This window comes from Polypterus senegalus, chromosome 15 (genome assembly GCF_016835505.1).
Source record: "Polypterus senegalus isolate Bchr_013 chromosome 15, ASM1683550v1, whole genome shotgun sequence".
Lineage (NCBI taxonomy): Eukaryota > Metazoa > Chordata > Cladistia > Polypteriformes > Polypteridae > Polypterus > Polypterus senegalus.
The window spans coordinates 30,846,643-30,860,887 of NC_053168.1; the positions used below are offsets into that span (position 1 = coordinate 30,846,643).

The 14,245-nt window shown below is 37.7% G+C and overlaps 1 protein-coding gene across 1 annotated transcript in view; it reads right to left on the bottom strand.

Moving 5' to 3' along the window:
- Positions 1-7,992: 7,992 nt before the first annotated feature.
- dgat1a (diacylglycerol O-acyltransferase 1a) overlaps positions 7,993-14,245 on the bottom strand; it is a 52,432-nt gene continuing 46,179 nt past the window's right edge. Inside the window, exons 15-17 of the mRNA XM_039737524.1 lie at positions 13,689-13,776; positions 11,638-11,700; positions 7,993-10,055 (exon numbers count right to left, since the gene is read on the bottom strand). Of these exons, the coding sequence (XP_039593458.1) occupies positions 9,894-10,055; positions 11,638-11,700; positions 13,689-13,776 (313 nt within the window). The 3' untranslated portion in view covers positions 7,993-9,893. The remainder of the gene's footprint in view (positions 10,056-11,637; positions 11,701-13,688; positions 13,777-14,245) is intronic.

Genomic DNA, 14,245 nt, shown 5'->3' on the forward strand with positions numbered 1-14,245 from the left:
CAATGTGTGTGCAGTTTACTTTCATTCTTGGTGATAATTTTTTTTTTTTCTTTTCTTAAGGGTTTAGCTGCAAAGTAAATATCAGTTTTCAATACTTACAAGCTTAATGTTATTCAGTATGGCGTGTTGTCTGCATGTTCTCTCCGTGTTCCGTCTACAGTCCAGAAGCAGGCCCTTAAACTGCCTTGATATGCACATGACTCCCTGAAGAGCGGCGTGCCAGGCGAGTTCCTGCTTTGCAGCCATCACTGCAGCAACGTTAATGAAAAGAGATGTGAGTTAGTTCATAATTTGACCCCAAAAGATCACCAGACATACTGTTCACAACTGATGAGCAAAGTAATTATGTTCACAATTGTCTTGTTTGCAGTTATTTAGAAAACACATTATTTTCTTAGATTAAAACATACTTTTTTAATCTAATTTACATATTAAAACATAAGGGTGGTGCAGCAGTTAGTGCTCACAAATCGCACATGCTTAATTTGAACCCCACACCTAATATGGCTGACTGTGTAGAGCTTGCACATTCTCTGTGTTCTCCAAACTAAGCTTAAACTGACAAAAGTATTCTGTATGCACAATTCTTTATACCATTTAATAGAACAGAAGCATTGCTTTCGATTTATGACCGAACATATTATTTTCAATCGTTAAAGAAAAATGGACAGAAATATTGGCACCCTTAACCTAATGTTTCATAACAAGCATCAGAGACAAGGACTTCCTATAGCCCTGAGTGAGATTTGTCCACTTCTCAGCTGGTCGTTTGGCCCACACGTAGTCGGTTCTCTCCGGTTTGATGGGCACCGTGACATTCAGCTCATTCCACAGATTGTTCAGTGAAATCAGATAAGGACTGCAAGAAGGCACTTCAGGGTGGTTCATTTTCTTCTCCTTCATTCTTGATTGCTTATGTTTCAGGTCGTTACCCAGTTGGGGGACCTATGACTTTCTGATGAAGGCACAGCTTTCTGACATTGCACTGTACATTTCACCCTAAAGTACCCCAGTAGTCGTCTGATTTTATTGCAAAGCAACCTCAAGATGTCACTGACCCCGCTTCAAGTTCTACAGGAGGGATCATGGTCTATCCTTTAAAGTCGCTTTCTTTTCCCCGCAGTGGACACAGAGCTGGTATTATCTGTCATTTTGTTTTCGTCTGACCAAAGAAGATTGTCTCGGAAGGACTGTGGTTTGTCAACATACATTGTGGAGAACTCCAGAGCTGCTGTAGATGTGGGGTCTTTCTGGGTCAGTTGCAGTGTGCGGTCAGCTCAGGATGATCCCTTGGTCTTACAGTTTTTCTCGGTTGCTTTGGTGCATTTCTCACAACAGACTTAACATTTGCATAACAGCGAGTGCATTTCTCAAAACACTTCGTGCAAATGGCAAAACATCATGGATGACCAGCAAAAGCAGGTAACCTCTTCAGAATCCTTAATCCATGCCTCAAAAGCAAGTATTTACATCACTGAATATGTCAGTGCCATCAAAACCAAGTCCATGAATCATCGTCCACGGACATGACAGCCAAAATGTAAAGTTATGTTAACAATATAAAATTGGCACAATCTAAACATTTTCTGATACACAAAACATCTGAATGACAACGGCAGGAAACATAAAAATACAAAACACCGATTGCGGGAGATTGATTCAAGAAGAATATTTTATTGATTGCACAGGTATATGGTGACATACCATGCACTGCACTTGGAGTCTAGCAAAAAAGTGTATTTCAATACTTTATGCATAACATATGAAATGAAGGAAAAAACATTACAGCATCGAAAACTATATACATACTGAAACTCTAAATGCTCTCTGCCATTGCTGCTGATCCTGTATATTGGGCCACATGTTCTCATCCACATCACAACGGATATCTTCCTTTGCAATGCAGCGTGGAAAGAACCTCCTAGAATGTCTGTCTTATCCAGCCTCTGCAGGCGTCTGCTGTTATATCCCCACACGCAGCTTCCATGGCAGCAAGCCGTGTCATTTGCGTGTATGTGGGTTACGCTCATATACATTCCACCTCTAAGCTGAGAAGAACTCCTGAATTGGGTTGAGGAATGGGGAATATGGAGGTAGGAATTCCATCAGCATCCTGGGGTGGTTGGCAAACCATTGTCTGTCTGATTAGGTTGGAGTGAAATGATCACATACTGTGGTACATTTTCTTGACCAATCTCCTCTTCAGGAATGAGATCCCTGTAGAGGGTGTTCGAGAAGGTCAGCAGATGTTGGGTGTTGTATGGCCCCTCAAGAGAAATATGAGTGTGGATCCCATTGTCCGAAATAGCTGCACACATAGTGATGTTCCCACCCCGCTGGACTGGCACGTCAACAGTAGCTGTCTGTCCAATCAGATTACGCCCACATCCTCTTCCTTTGGCCAAGTTGAAGCCAGCCTCATCCATGTATATGAAAATATGTGGTGGTTCACTTGATTCCAGGTCCATTATACGCTGTATCAAACAAGATGCTTCAGTAAGTTTGATGTAAAATGCATTTTCATTTTGGAGACATTTTGGAAACTGCAATGACTTACACAATGAAAAAATGACAAGTTGGTCTGGAGTGTAATACTATGCAAATGAGGGCTACACAATGCATTTTGATCATCATGACATAAGCAACCGCTGATGCATGATATAGCTGAGAATTGCACATAAGCATCTGTCTGAGTGAACTTAAGCAATTGCAAAATGATGAAAACACCCAGAAACTGCTGTTATGATGTGCACAACTGACTAAAGGTTGTGGGAATTGAACGAGCAGTTTTGAGAACTGCAATTCTGTTGTGAGAAATGTACCAAAGCAACTGAGAAACACTGTAGTACGTACTTACGGTAACAAGACTAAGTGTTAATAGTTTAGTGCTGATGCAGTTTGGCTCAGAGCTGAGGATTTCACTGCAGAAGACTTAAGTGCAGCTGCAGTGGGCCTCTTGGAAGTGGAGAAGAGGAACAAAGTTGTGTACTAACTTAGACCACCTCGGGAGCAGCTGCAATGGACATAACACTGTGTGAAATCTTACAAAATGAATTCCGCATGCATCCGACAGACCGTGATAAGCATGAAAAAGCACAAATATGGCATTAAAAAATGTGGAAACCATATTTTATGTATTTGGGCTGAAGTACAGTGTGATAACTGAGTCATTTCTATTTAACTCAATGCAATTGAAAAAGACCAGCAATGCATGGAAATGTTTATAGAACACTAGCAAAATACCCGCGCTTCGCAGCGGAGAAGTGTGTTAAAGAAGTTATGAAAAAGAAAAGGAAACATTTTAAAAATAATGTAACATTTTCTTTCTATTCGTTTGCATAACCACAGTCCTTCACCAGCAATTATTTAATGTTAGCTCAGACCAGGTGCGGCCGGCACGGTGGCGCAGTGGTAGCGCTGCTGCCTCGCAGTTAGGAGACCCGGGTTCGCTTCCCGGGTCCTCCCTGCGTGGAGTTTGCATGTTCTCCCGTGTCTGCGTGGGTTTCCTCCGGGCGCTCCGGTTTCCTCCCACAATCCAAAGACATGCAGGTTAGGTGGATTGGCGATTCTAAAATTGGCCCTAGTGCGTGCTTGGTGTGTTTGTGTGTGTCCTGCGGTGGGTTGGCACCCTGCCCAGGATTGGTTCCTGCCTTGTGCCCTGTGTTGGCTGGGATTGGCTCCAGCAGACCCCCGTGACCCTGTATTTGGATTCAGCGGGTTAGAAAATGGATGGATGGATGGACCAGGCGCTTAAAAGTTGCTATCGTACTTTTGCTGGGTTTATACCTCGTGTCTTCTCATTAAACTTGTATCTCGCGAATATCGTATTCGTCATAGGCATGACAAACAGCAGCGGCAGCGCGTCTATAAACTTAATTTAAACTTACGGTTTAATAATAATAATACATTTTATTTATATAGCGCATTTCCCATGCTCAAGGCGCTTTACAGAGTTTAAGAGAGAATGGCAGGGTATACAGTATAGAGTTTACACCGTGCTTTGTTTCCACAGTAGCTGCACTTATGAATATTCTTGTATGCGTCACTCGCTTCATGTTCTTTTGCTGCCTTCTCAATTGTGTAATGCGTTTTTTGTTCAGCACCCTTTGGAGCTCTTCCTTGTTCTCTGCATACTGCGTTCACAGTCAGTTCACATGAGCCGCTCTCTTGCGTGATCTTACGATGTCCGCAGCTTTATTTAATGTTAGCTAAGACCCGGCACTTAAAAGTTTCTCTCGCACTTTCGCCGAGTTTGTGCCAAACACTAGACCATCCATGACTATCTCATCTTCGTTTGCATAAGCACAGTCCTTCACCCGCTAATATTTAGTGGCAGCGTGTCTATTGGATTGCTGCTGACGGATGGCCTTATACTGGGAGGCACTCAATTACGTGGGAGGCATGATGATGCGGGACGCAACTCTGCCTCACACGGCGACCGAGCTGCAGGCTATGGCCGTATATATGGTTGAAAGTAGGTTCCAGTTATGACCGTTATGCGTAGAATTTTGAAATGAAACCTGCCTAACTTTTGTAAGTAAGCTGTAAGGAGTGAGTCTGCCAAATTTCAGCCTTCTACCTACACGGGAAGTTGGAGAATTAGTGATGAGTCAGTCAGTCAGTTAGGGCTTTGCCTTTTATTAGTATAGATAATACAAGAAATAGAAAAATATGGATCAATATGCATTTAACCATTAATCATTAGAAGAAAAGACACGGCCGTGGTGGTGTCCCCAGAGTCTGCTCTAGAATACATGCCACCCCTAGGCAGTAGATGCTGTCCAACCCCCAAAAACCCACGTGAATCTGGAGTGGCATCATATTTGTATATCAAATCAAAGAGCGGTTTGGGATGTCCCCTTCGGAGATTGGAAGGCATTCCTAGTTGTGTTATGTGTGACAAGCTAATGTCATATCTGCTAGAAGAGTGGGGGTGGGTAGTTGGAAAAGCATAGGCGCCCGAGGCCGGTGCCTACTAGGCATTAGCCTACAGAGTCAGCCCTGGGTGTACCTACTTAAGAAACTGAGCTACCAAGATTGACAGTGCTGCCAGTCTCTTCTAATGCTGTAGTCCTTTGGAGTGTCATGGAAGTATCTTTGCAAGTGTTCTTCCAGTTCTGATAGGAGATCCTCCCACACTATGTGTTGTATGTACAGCACCTGTGAAGTTGGCAATGTGATGAGAAAATATGACTAAAACCAAATTAAGATGGCCCCAGGTCTCACACATATATTTACGCTCTATGAACTTCACATATAGAAATAAATAGAGATGGGTTGGGAAGGGTGGTCTCTCAGAGATTTAAACCAGCAAGTCACTCATGCATTAGATCAAGGGATGGCACTATTATGTACAAGTAGCCAAGTATGTGTATTGCACCAAACAGCGTGAGGTACCACTCCAACAGAAAAATGCCAGCATTACATTTTCTTTGCATATGCCAAGGTCCCAGGGCGTGCACACTGGTCACCCCGATGGTAGATCCATCCATGAGTTGCACAGAGAAAATTATATCTCAGATCTGATTCTACTAAGGCTGCCATTTTGTTGTCCTTGCTTTCCATATAAGGATTTCAGGGCCTTTTCATATGCTTTAAGTGAATAACATTTATAATAACAGCAGCACTTATTTCAGTCTAATGTACTGGCAGCTTAAAGAGTGCAATTATTTTTTGAATTCATTAACTTGAGGACATACTTTTCCCCTATGCTCAGTCCCTTTAAATCAATAGAAATGTGTAGCATCAAGTCATTGAGAGAGGGCGAGGTGTTAACTGCCACTTGGCTGGCCAGCTGCACAAATGGAGAAGAAACATGAAATAAGAACAGTTTAGGATTAGTCTTATTTGGTACTGCTCTTGTTCTGCTGTTCTCTGAACCAGCACTTCGACCAGATGATCATCTCCTTTCAGTGTTTTATGTAGTCTGACATTGAGGTACAGTCTCAGGGACCCAGCCACTGGCTCTTCTACCATGAAGAACATTTTCATCCAGACAGTGACAGATGGCGCTGCTGCAAGTTTGCTGTAGCTTGAAGGCAACTCGGACCTGTTGTGAAGTTTTCCTTGGTTCTTTCCTTACCATTTGAACAATTTTTCCTCTTCCATCTTAGGTCAATATTTTTAATTACACCACATCCACCGATGTTGGCTTCTGGTGCCTGGGCCTTAAACTTTCTGATAATATTAGTAACAGTGAGCACATCACTATGAAGCTTTTTGGAGACAGTCCATTTCAACTTTACGTTAGACACTTTCCCTCTGACCACAAACACTGGTGCCTTCTAGCAAATTTGTCAGTAGTTTGGACTTTGGAGAGTTATCAGTGAAGATGAAACATCACACTTCATCATGCTTATAGCCGTCTCTCTGGTATACTAAACCATGCACTGTATTGAAGCAATAATTACCACATGAAGTCGCCATCACTTTGAAGCAATAAGATCCAAGGAGCCCCCTGTGAACTGGTCATGCTGCACCACATCACTCTTCATAACCACCACCCTGCTGGGACCTGCAGCGACCTGTGCATTACAGACGCAAGGCCGTTACGGCTGCCAACAGTGCATCTGCTAAATACTTATGTGATCAATTAGTTGGTGTTTTATACTCGCAAGTTCATTTAGACCACTAAATCTTAAACTTCATGTGAAAGAGATCTCTTAAGAGTCTTGATCAGTACCAAAAAATAAGCTGAACTAAAGCTACGCTGATTCAATGTTATATAACACGGAGCATGACAATAAAATATGGAAACTTCCAAAGGGGTGAGTCTTATTTATTTTATATGCACTAGTGCCGGGGGCTGTTATTCGGCCATGTTTTAAACAGATTTTGCCAAGCATTGTGCTAATTAATCAGCTACTCAAGTTTGTTTTGACAATTTGTAAAATGATATAGAAGTTTATGTGAATGCAGTTCACTTTTAGCACCTGTCACAGTGAAAGATGACCATTCTAATGATACGGAGTAACATTCTGCAATGTCGACTAATCAAATTTCTAAACTTTTTTTTTTTTTCCTGTTTAAGTCCATCTTCTTCAGCACATAGCTGGCAGGTCTGAATGGCATCATTCATGATTGTGTTAACTTTACATTCCCATTTGATGTCAACGATATCATGATGTAGATTGCAAGGCCATCTTCACCTCGGCCAAAGGGGTACCACATATCACTGCACACGTGTTTTTTAATGACATTTGCTTAGTCTACATGATAGGATTGAGTGGGATGGTTTTATAAGCAGAGGAGACAATCCTGATATAAAACAAAAATGTTAAATGTTGTAGACACATTATGTGGGGAAAAAAAATCATCAAGAAGTATCTCAACTCCCTGTTATTTACACGATTACAATTTTCCATGGACAAATATTTTCCACACAAACATTTACAACTACAGGTCACCATCACTGACAGAACTGACTTACCACTAATATCTTAAAGAAGAGCCATCCCAATGTTTCTCCCCATTGTCTCTTCTTATTTTTCTTTTTATATCCATTCCTTCACTTTAGATCTTCGCATTAGAAGTTACTGATGCAGCAGAACAAACCATTTTGACTCCAGACATCATAATGTTCTTTGCTTAGTTAGTGTTGGCAATGATGTAATATTTCCACTTCTGGTCTTTCAGCAATGAGCTGAGGTTTTTCTGTTCATACACAAGAGCAAAGAGGCACCGACTCATTATTACCAGGTCATGGATTTAGAATTCTTTGTAAAACATAACTAGGTGTTAAGTTTTTTTACAATATGGAGACAGCCACATATTGCATTTATTTCCAAATTTGTTTTCTTGGAAAAATTGTCACATTCGAGTATACAGTAAATTTCCACCTGGCAAGGTAAACATTTAAGATAAAATCAATGAATAGAAAAAAGTTTTTTTTAAATTTTATTAAAAACATTCATAAAATCCAATAAGGCCCTGAATGAGAAAACAATTACTGGATACCAACATTAACTGAAATCCAGCATTTTAGTTCAGTGGCACAACGCAATTCTGCTCTATATACCAATTTAAAAGTTTAGTCAAAGATTCTGTCAATCACACCTACAAAGGCAGAAACCGCCAACAATGAGGTTTTGATGACAGACTGAATTGGAGTGCAATTTGCAATTAACTTTAATATTAAAAAATTTCCTTTGAGGAAAAAAAAAACTTAATTTTCTGTTTCAAAATCTTTAACATATGGGCTTATTTCAAGTAACTTAAAAACAAACAAAATACTTTATGTTCAGTCTGATTTTTTTTTTTATGATTTATAGAATCAAATATAATTTTCACAATTTTCTGCACCACCTAGGGGTAACTATTTCCATTCAAACATTGCAATGTAAAATGTTTTTAATAAAAATACCGTAAAATACTGTATGTATAGTAGGCATTTTTTAAGCACTGGTTGTAACATAGTACACTGTACATATGCAACCCGGCTACGCTGAACAGGAAAACAACAAACGTCTAAAAGAAAGGAACACCGGGAGTACTGGTAGAGGAACACACTCTATTTACTATCCAAAATGCGTGAATTGGTGTTTCAAATTATTCAACCATCCTTTGCATTTACTATACACAGAAAAGCAGAGAAAGGTTTCCAAAGACGCGTCCACAAATCAAATGTTTATACAATTCAAAGAATTCTCAAACACAGCATTCACACGACAAAATGTGTGGCACACCCTCACATACTGTACATGGAAGGACACAAAATAAAATGAAAATAAAAAAAAAAACCTGAAATTCTGAAAAAGTGCAAGTATCAAAAATGTACAAAATAATCACTAATAAAAAACACAAATAGGCAGTGGCATTAAAATGTACACAAAATAGTAAAAATTTAACAACTAGGATATTAAACAACCAAAGCAGTATGCTTCACAAATAACGAATATGTGGAGAAGCTCAAAATACAGTAATTCTTGCTCTGAAACCTTGCATGGGCAGATGTTTAGTAATACAGTATATACATTTTTCTATTTATTCTCATTACATTTTAGAAAATATAATTTGTTACAGATCAAATACTACACATAAGAAGAGAGAGCAAGTTCTAATTTTGTTCCTTATTGCAATTTCACTTTCCAAATTACCACCGAGCACATCCTTACTCCCAGGTTTTGACATTTCCCATGCTATGCGATGCCAGGTTGGTTCACCAGCCCAAACAGCATTGACTTTCTTGCATTCACTACTTTCCAATCTTCCATCACAAATAACAGTGCATAAAACACCATCTTCTACCTTCTGTATTCTCATTTTACAGCTCAAAGATTATCTGTGCCTTCCATGTTCCTTAACACTAGATGTTACAACCTCCTAATATATCACATTCATTGACTCCAAATTTCTTTATAACCATTTCGATATTAATGACGCCTATACAGTTTGTTTTATATATATTCAAGAAGATGAGGTAATTTACAGGAGTCAAGAGGATGCATGCTATACAGGAGCTAAATGATCAGAATCTAAAAATACTTGATTACCAGGGAAAGAGGATGTTTTGCTTTGGTTGGAAAGCTTCAATCAAGATCCATGAACCACTAAATCACTTCGACTGGAAAATGTACAATTGTAGCACACTTTCCTGTGTACTCATGCAGCCTATTATTCATATTGTTGTCTACTTAGAAGTCAGTAAATTTAAGTTTTTAAAAAAAAAAAAAATCACATTCTCAGGATTCAGTATTTGATCGTTCCCTTCACAACGTACCCTTTATCTAAATTTTCTAGAAATAACTTTCCCTTATTTTCCTGTAAAGAAAAAAAAAAAATACACAGCATTATATTATTGTATCAGTGTTCACAAGATATATTTTTTCCCTTTTAATATGCTGTATTCCAGACTCCAGGATCATGAATTCTTCATTCTGTTACCCACTTCAGTTTTAAGCCACCTCAGCAACTTGTGATTCTTCATAGTTGAGGACATAATAGTCATGGAAGTACATTAGAATTGCAACGGGCTGACCAATGATGAGGGATATCCACACTGCAGCATTGCCATAGTTGCCCGTTAAAAATCTGCCCACCAACCAGGCAAGAGGAATCTGCATTAGAACACAGTAAAAGGAGGGGTATAATTGGAAAATTAAAAAAAAATTATTTAGCTGATATAAAGTAATAACCTGAGAATGTTTCCTTAATAAATATTTAAATAAGAAAATCAGCCCTAGGGATAAGAAATAGAATGTATATAAATCAACTAATCTTGAGAAAATTAAAAAACATCAATGGAATAATCATGTGAAGTACTGTAGAGCTGCTAGTGCACTTGCAGTTCTCTTATTTGGTCATAAAGTGATTGCAAAAAACAAGTAATACAAATACAGGATCAATGATAAACTAAAATGTATGCATTAGAAAATTCGAAAGTTTTTACTTAAAAGGTTAATACTCCAGTTACAGCAATGTGCCTAATCCTTATTTTGGAACACTACATAAATCAAGGAAAAATTAGAACAAACAAGAATTTAAAAAAAAAACAAAAAAAAAAAACAGCATAAGATAGGCATTAATTAAAAAAAAATAAATAAATTTTAGTACACCTAATATTTAATAATCACAAGGCATTATTCTTTTACAATGTGTAACTGACTGTCAAAAATTAGAACTCGGATAAAATAAAAATGGTATTTAAAATCAACGTAATGTGATTTACAAAACTGAAAAATTCCAGCCAGCTATTTCTGAAATGAATGGAGTCAAATAAAACCAATTCCAAGCAACTCTGCTGTCACAGTGTAGCTTAAGTGAAACACAACTGCAGAAATATGAAAATGGGCAGTGCAATAAAAATTACAGATGCATCAACAAGTCTCTCTTTGTATTATGTGATTACCATACGTGCAATATTTTATGTACATAATTTGGAATTCAGAGAGTTACAGTATCTGCACAGCAGAATCATCTTAACAAAAGACAAAATGGTTTTATTTTTGAGTGGTAAAACACAACACTACACCGATACTCAAAGCCCCCTAGTGTGCTGTAATATTTATAGAGGATACAGTACAATCTTTGGTTAGCATTCTGTTTGAGTATGATGCATTATTTTCTTAATAAATCTATGCACATATTTTTATTTTTACTGTGTCTGTGTTTTATTATCATGACTTAAAAAAAAAAGTTGTGAAAACTCCAAATCCAACTGCTAGTCCTGCTAGTAATTTTGGTATCTTGTGATTAGTGCAACAAATCAAATCAAGCATGAAGAAGGTTCACTGATAAGAGGGTACATTTTCTTTTTTAAATTGAGCACAGAGAGCCTTATATGCTTTAGAAAATTAAAGCTTTGCATTTCTATCTGTTGCTTTGGCATACCTTAGGTAACAGGCTGCTACAGATCATCAATGACAACTATTTAAATTATATGGTTAAAATCATGAAGTGCACTTTTACAATAAAATATATAATTACAATTTGAGTGCAGCAGATTTCATACTACTGTACACACAAGACATTAACACACAAAAAGAAAAACTCACTCCAAGGGAAAAGGTAGACTAATTTTAAGAGAGCTCAAGTATCCCCAAGCCACCCCCCTTCCTCCCTCCCACCCCAACTACTTAAGGTGAATTTTATATTTTTTTTCACAAATGAACTTTATATCTGAATAAATATAAACTTTACCTGAGCCATCATTCCCATAAATGCCCATAGTCGGAACATCTTCAATGGGACACTGACCAAATACTGAAAAACATTATGTTAAATAAAGATTTAGGAACTTGAAGGTTAATGGTTATATTCAAATATTTTAAAAATCTTTTTGCATTTCACATTTAAGTAAATTGATTTTTTGTAGCCTCCTTAGCATTATGTTTACCCCGGGAAAACAATTTTTCCATTAGAAAAATGTTCTTTTGTGTAACTGAAATATACAAATACTAAAACATCAACATAAATAACAGTAGGAAACGTATGCCCAGTGTCTACTACTGTACTAATGCATATTTAGTGTATGTTCTTCGTGGGACATTTCTTCAAACACTCACCAACACACACTCCAACATCACAATTGGGAAAATAGAAGCACATTTCTTTGCAAACTTTTTCCTGTTGCTTGCAAATGACAGGATAGAATACTGTATAATGTCAGTGCCTGATCTGCATGATCAATACACCCCTTGTGTTATTATAGACTAGCACAGTCCAATGCTTAGTGACTTCCATATTTCCCCTGAAAAAAAAACTGACAGTTGCTGCATTATAAACAATGCTTAAAGATCTAACAACGTCTTCCTTTGTCTACTAGATTGCAATTATTTTGCCTTTTTTGCCACAAAGCTAATTGTAACACGGTAGAGCTTCATAGGACCAAATTCACCATGCATATCAAGGCAGTTTGGTCATAAAGTGTTGCATGCATCAGTTTCACTATGCATGTCCGATGACCAATTCATTTTTCACTATCACTTGCTCCACCTAATGGTTCAGTTTCAGTTTGTTCAGTTTGTTGTTTACACACCATGAGTTTTGCTTGAAGGCTCCACTACACTTAATATTGGTTGCATTACCATAGAGTGGTAGAGAAATATTCATGATTTTGTGCAGCATAATATTTCATCCACTAGACGGCAGCAGAATACTTTTCCAAATTGTTATTCTAGCTTTGCGCTGTAAAGCAAATCTTTAAACGTCACCCCGAGTCTGACATTGAGTTTAACATTCACAACCTACAATTCTCAGCCAGAGTCATTCTCAGGATTAACACACACTTCTGTCTCATCACCCATGTCCATATATTCGATCTCTTTTCGCTTTTACCTTTTCATCAATATCGCACTGAATTTTGACTCCGTGTTTGCAGTTAAAGCGTGACAACACAACGTGTAACTGCCCGTGAGTGAATATCGTTTCTTTCTCTCTATAAGAACTGTGTCTGACAATAGCATTCACACAAATGAGAAATGATTTCTCTCGCGGGATTTCATTTTCACCAAACAACAAATCTCTTAATTACCGCAGATACACCTCTTCATTGGGAAGTAACACTACTCCCCCACTGATGGCAACACGAATTAGAAGATCTACACTTCTCCGGCTTAAAGTTTAAATCCAAACAATATATTCGATCTTTTTTCATTGCTCCATTATTTCACCGAGTAATAATTTCTTTATGTTCGTGCTAATGCGATCTTTACTATCCTTTTTGTTGAGACTTTTGAATTTTCGTACTTCCAATATCTCTAACCTGCTCTACATGTGTACCACGCCAACATTTTTTGAAATCTTTACAACGTTCTACTTTGTCATCTACTCTTTGTTTTATTTCCAGCCCCAGGCATGGTTAAATCTCTTGGCACTCGTCTCACGGGATGTGAAAGTGTCTCTCTGAGAAAATCACGTCTTGTCTCCTTCCAAGATTTTTTTTTAACAATAGAAAGATATTATATGCATGCACAAATATACACCTGTCTTAGAATTTTAGCACTAAACCTGAGGCAGAGTCATGCTAGAACACTGAAATTATCATCCTTTGTGAATGACTGTTTCAAGATATACAGCTCAACCTTGTTACTACCATACTGCTAGCTGTATATTTGGAACAACTTGTGTTAAGCTATACATCATATCATATAAAAAAATTCTTATCAAAAGAAAAAATAACCCATACTGTGGATTTTAATGTAGTATCGTATTGAAACAATGTCAAAAAATAGAACTGGATCATAGCTAACCTCATGAAAAAATGCTGAAGCAAAGAAGACTGCCGTCTGAGCTGTCCATTTATTAACTCCTTTCTTCAGGATTGGTTTGTAAAAATGTCTAATAAAAGAGAGAAATAATTACCAAATGTGAAGTTTACAACAGTACTTATATATTTCTCCTTTGATTACACAGTTGAACTGCAATGCACTGTATCAGTAATTTGACCTAAAAATGAAAAATTGGAAGTTGCATAACTAAGCTAATATCAAAAATAAATTTAGGAACCACTGCATTATATTATAAATACCTTGCCATTTAGAGAATTATCTATATATAGTACAAGGCGTAGACATGTAATCAGACAGGTGTAAAAGTGACATACAAGAGAAGATGAAAATGTTTTGAGCCTGAACCTAAGAGATAATATATAGGAATGATTTTGCAAATCGTTAGCTCATTTGTACAAAAATACATGTATTACAAGCTTTTTACATTTGTTCTATGCAGCAAATGGTTTCTGAAGCAAGTCAACCTAGATACCAAAAACTAAAATCAAGTATTGTGTTATTACTGAAGGTCTAATGCA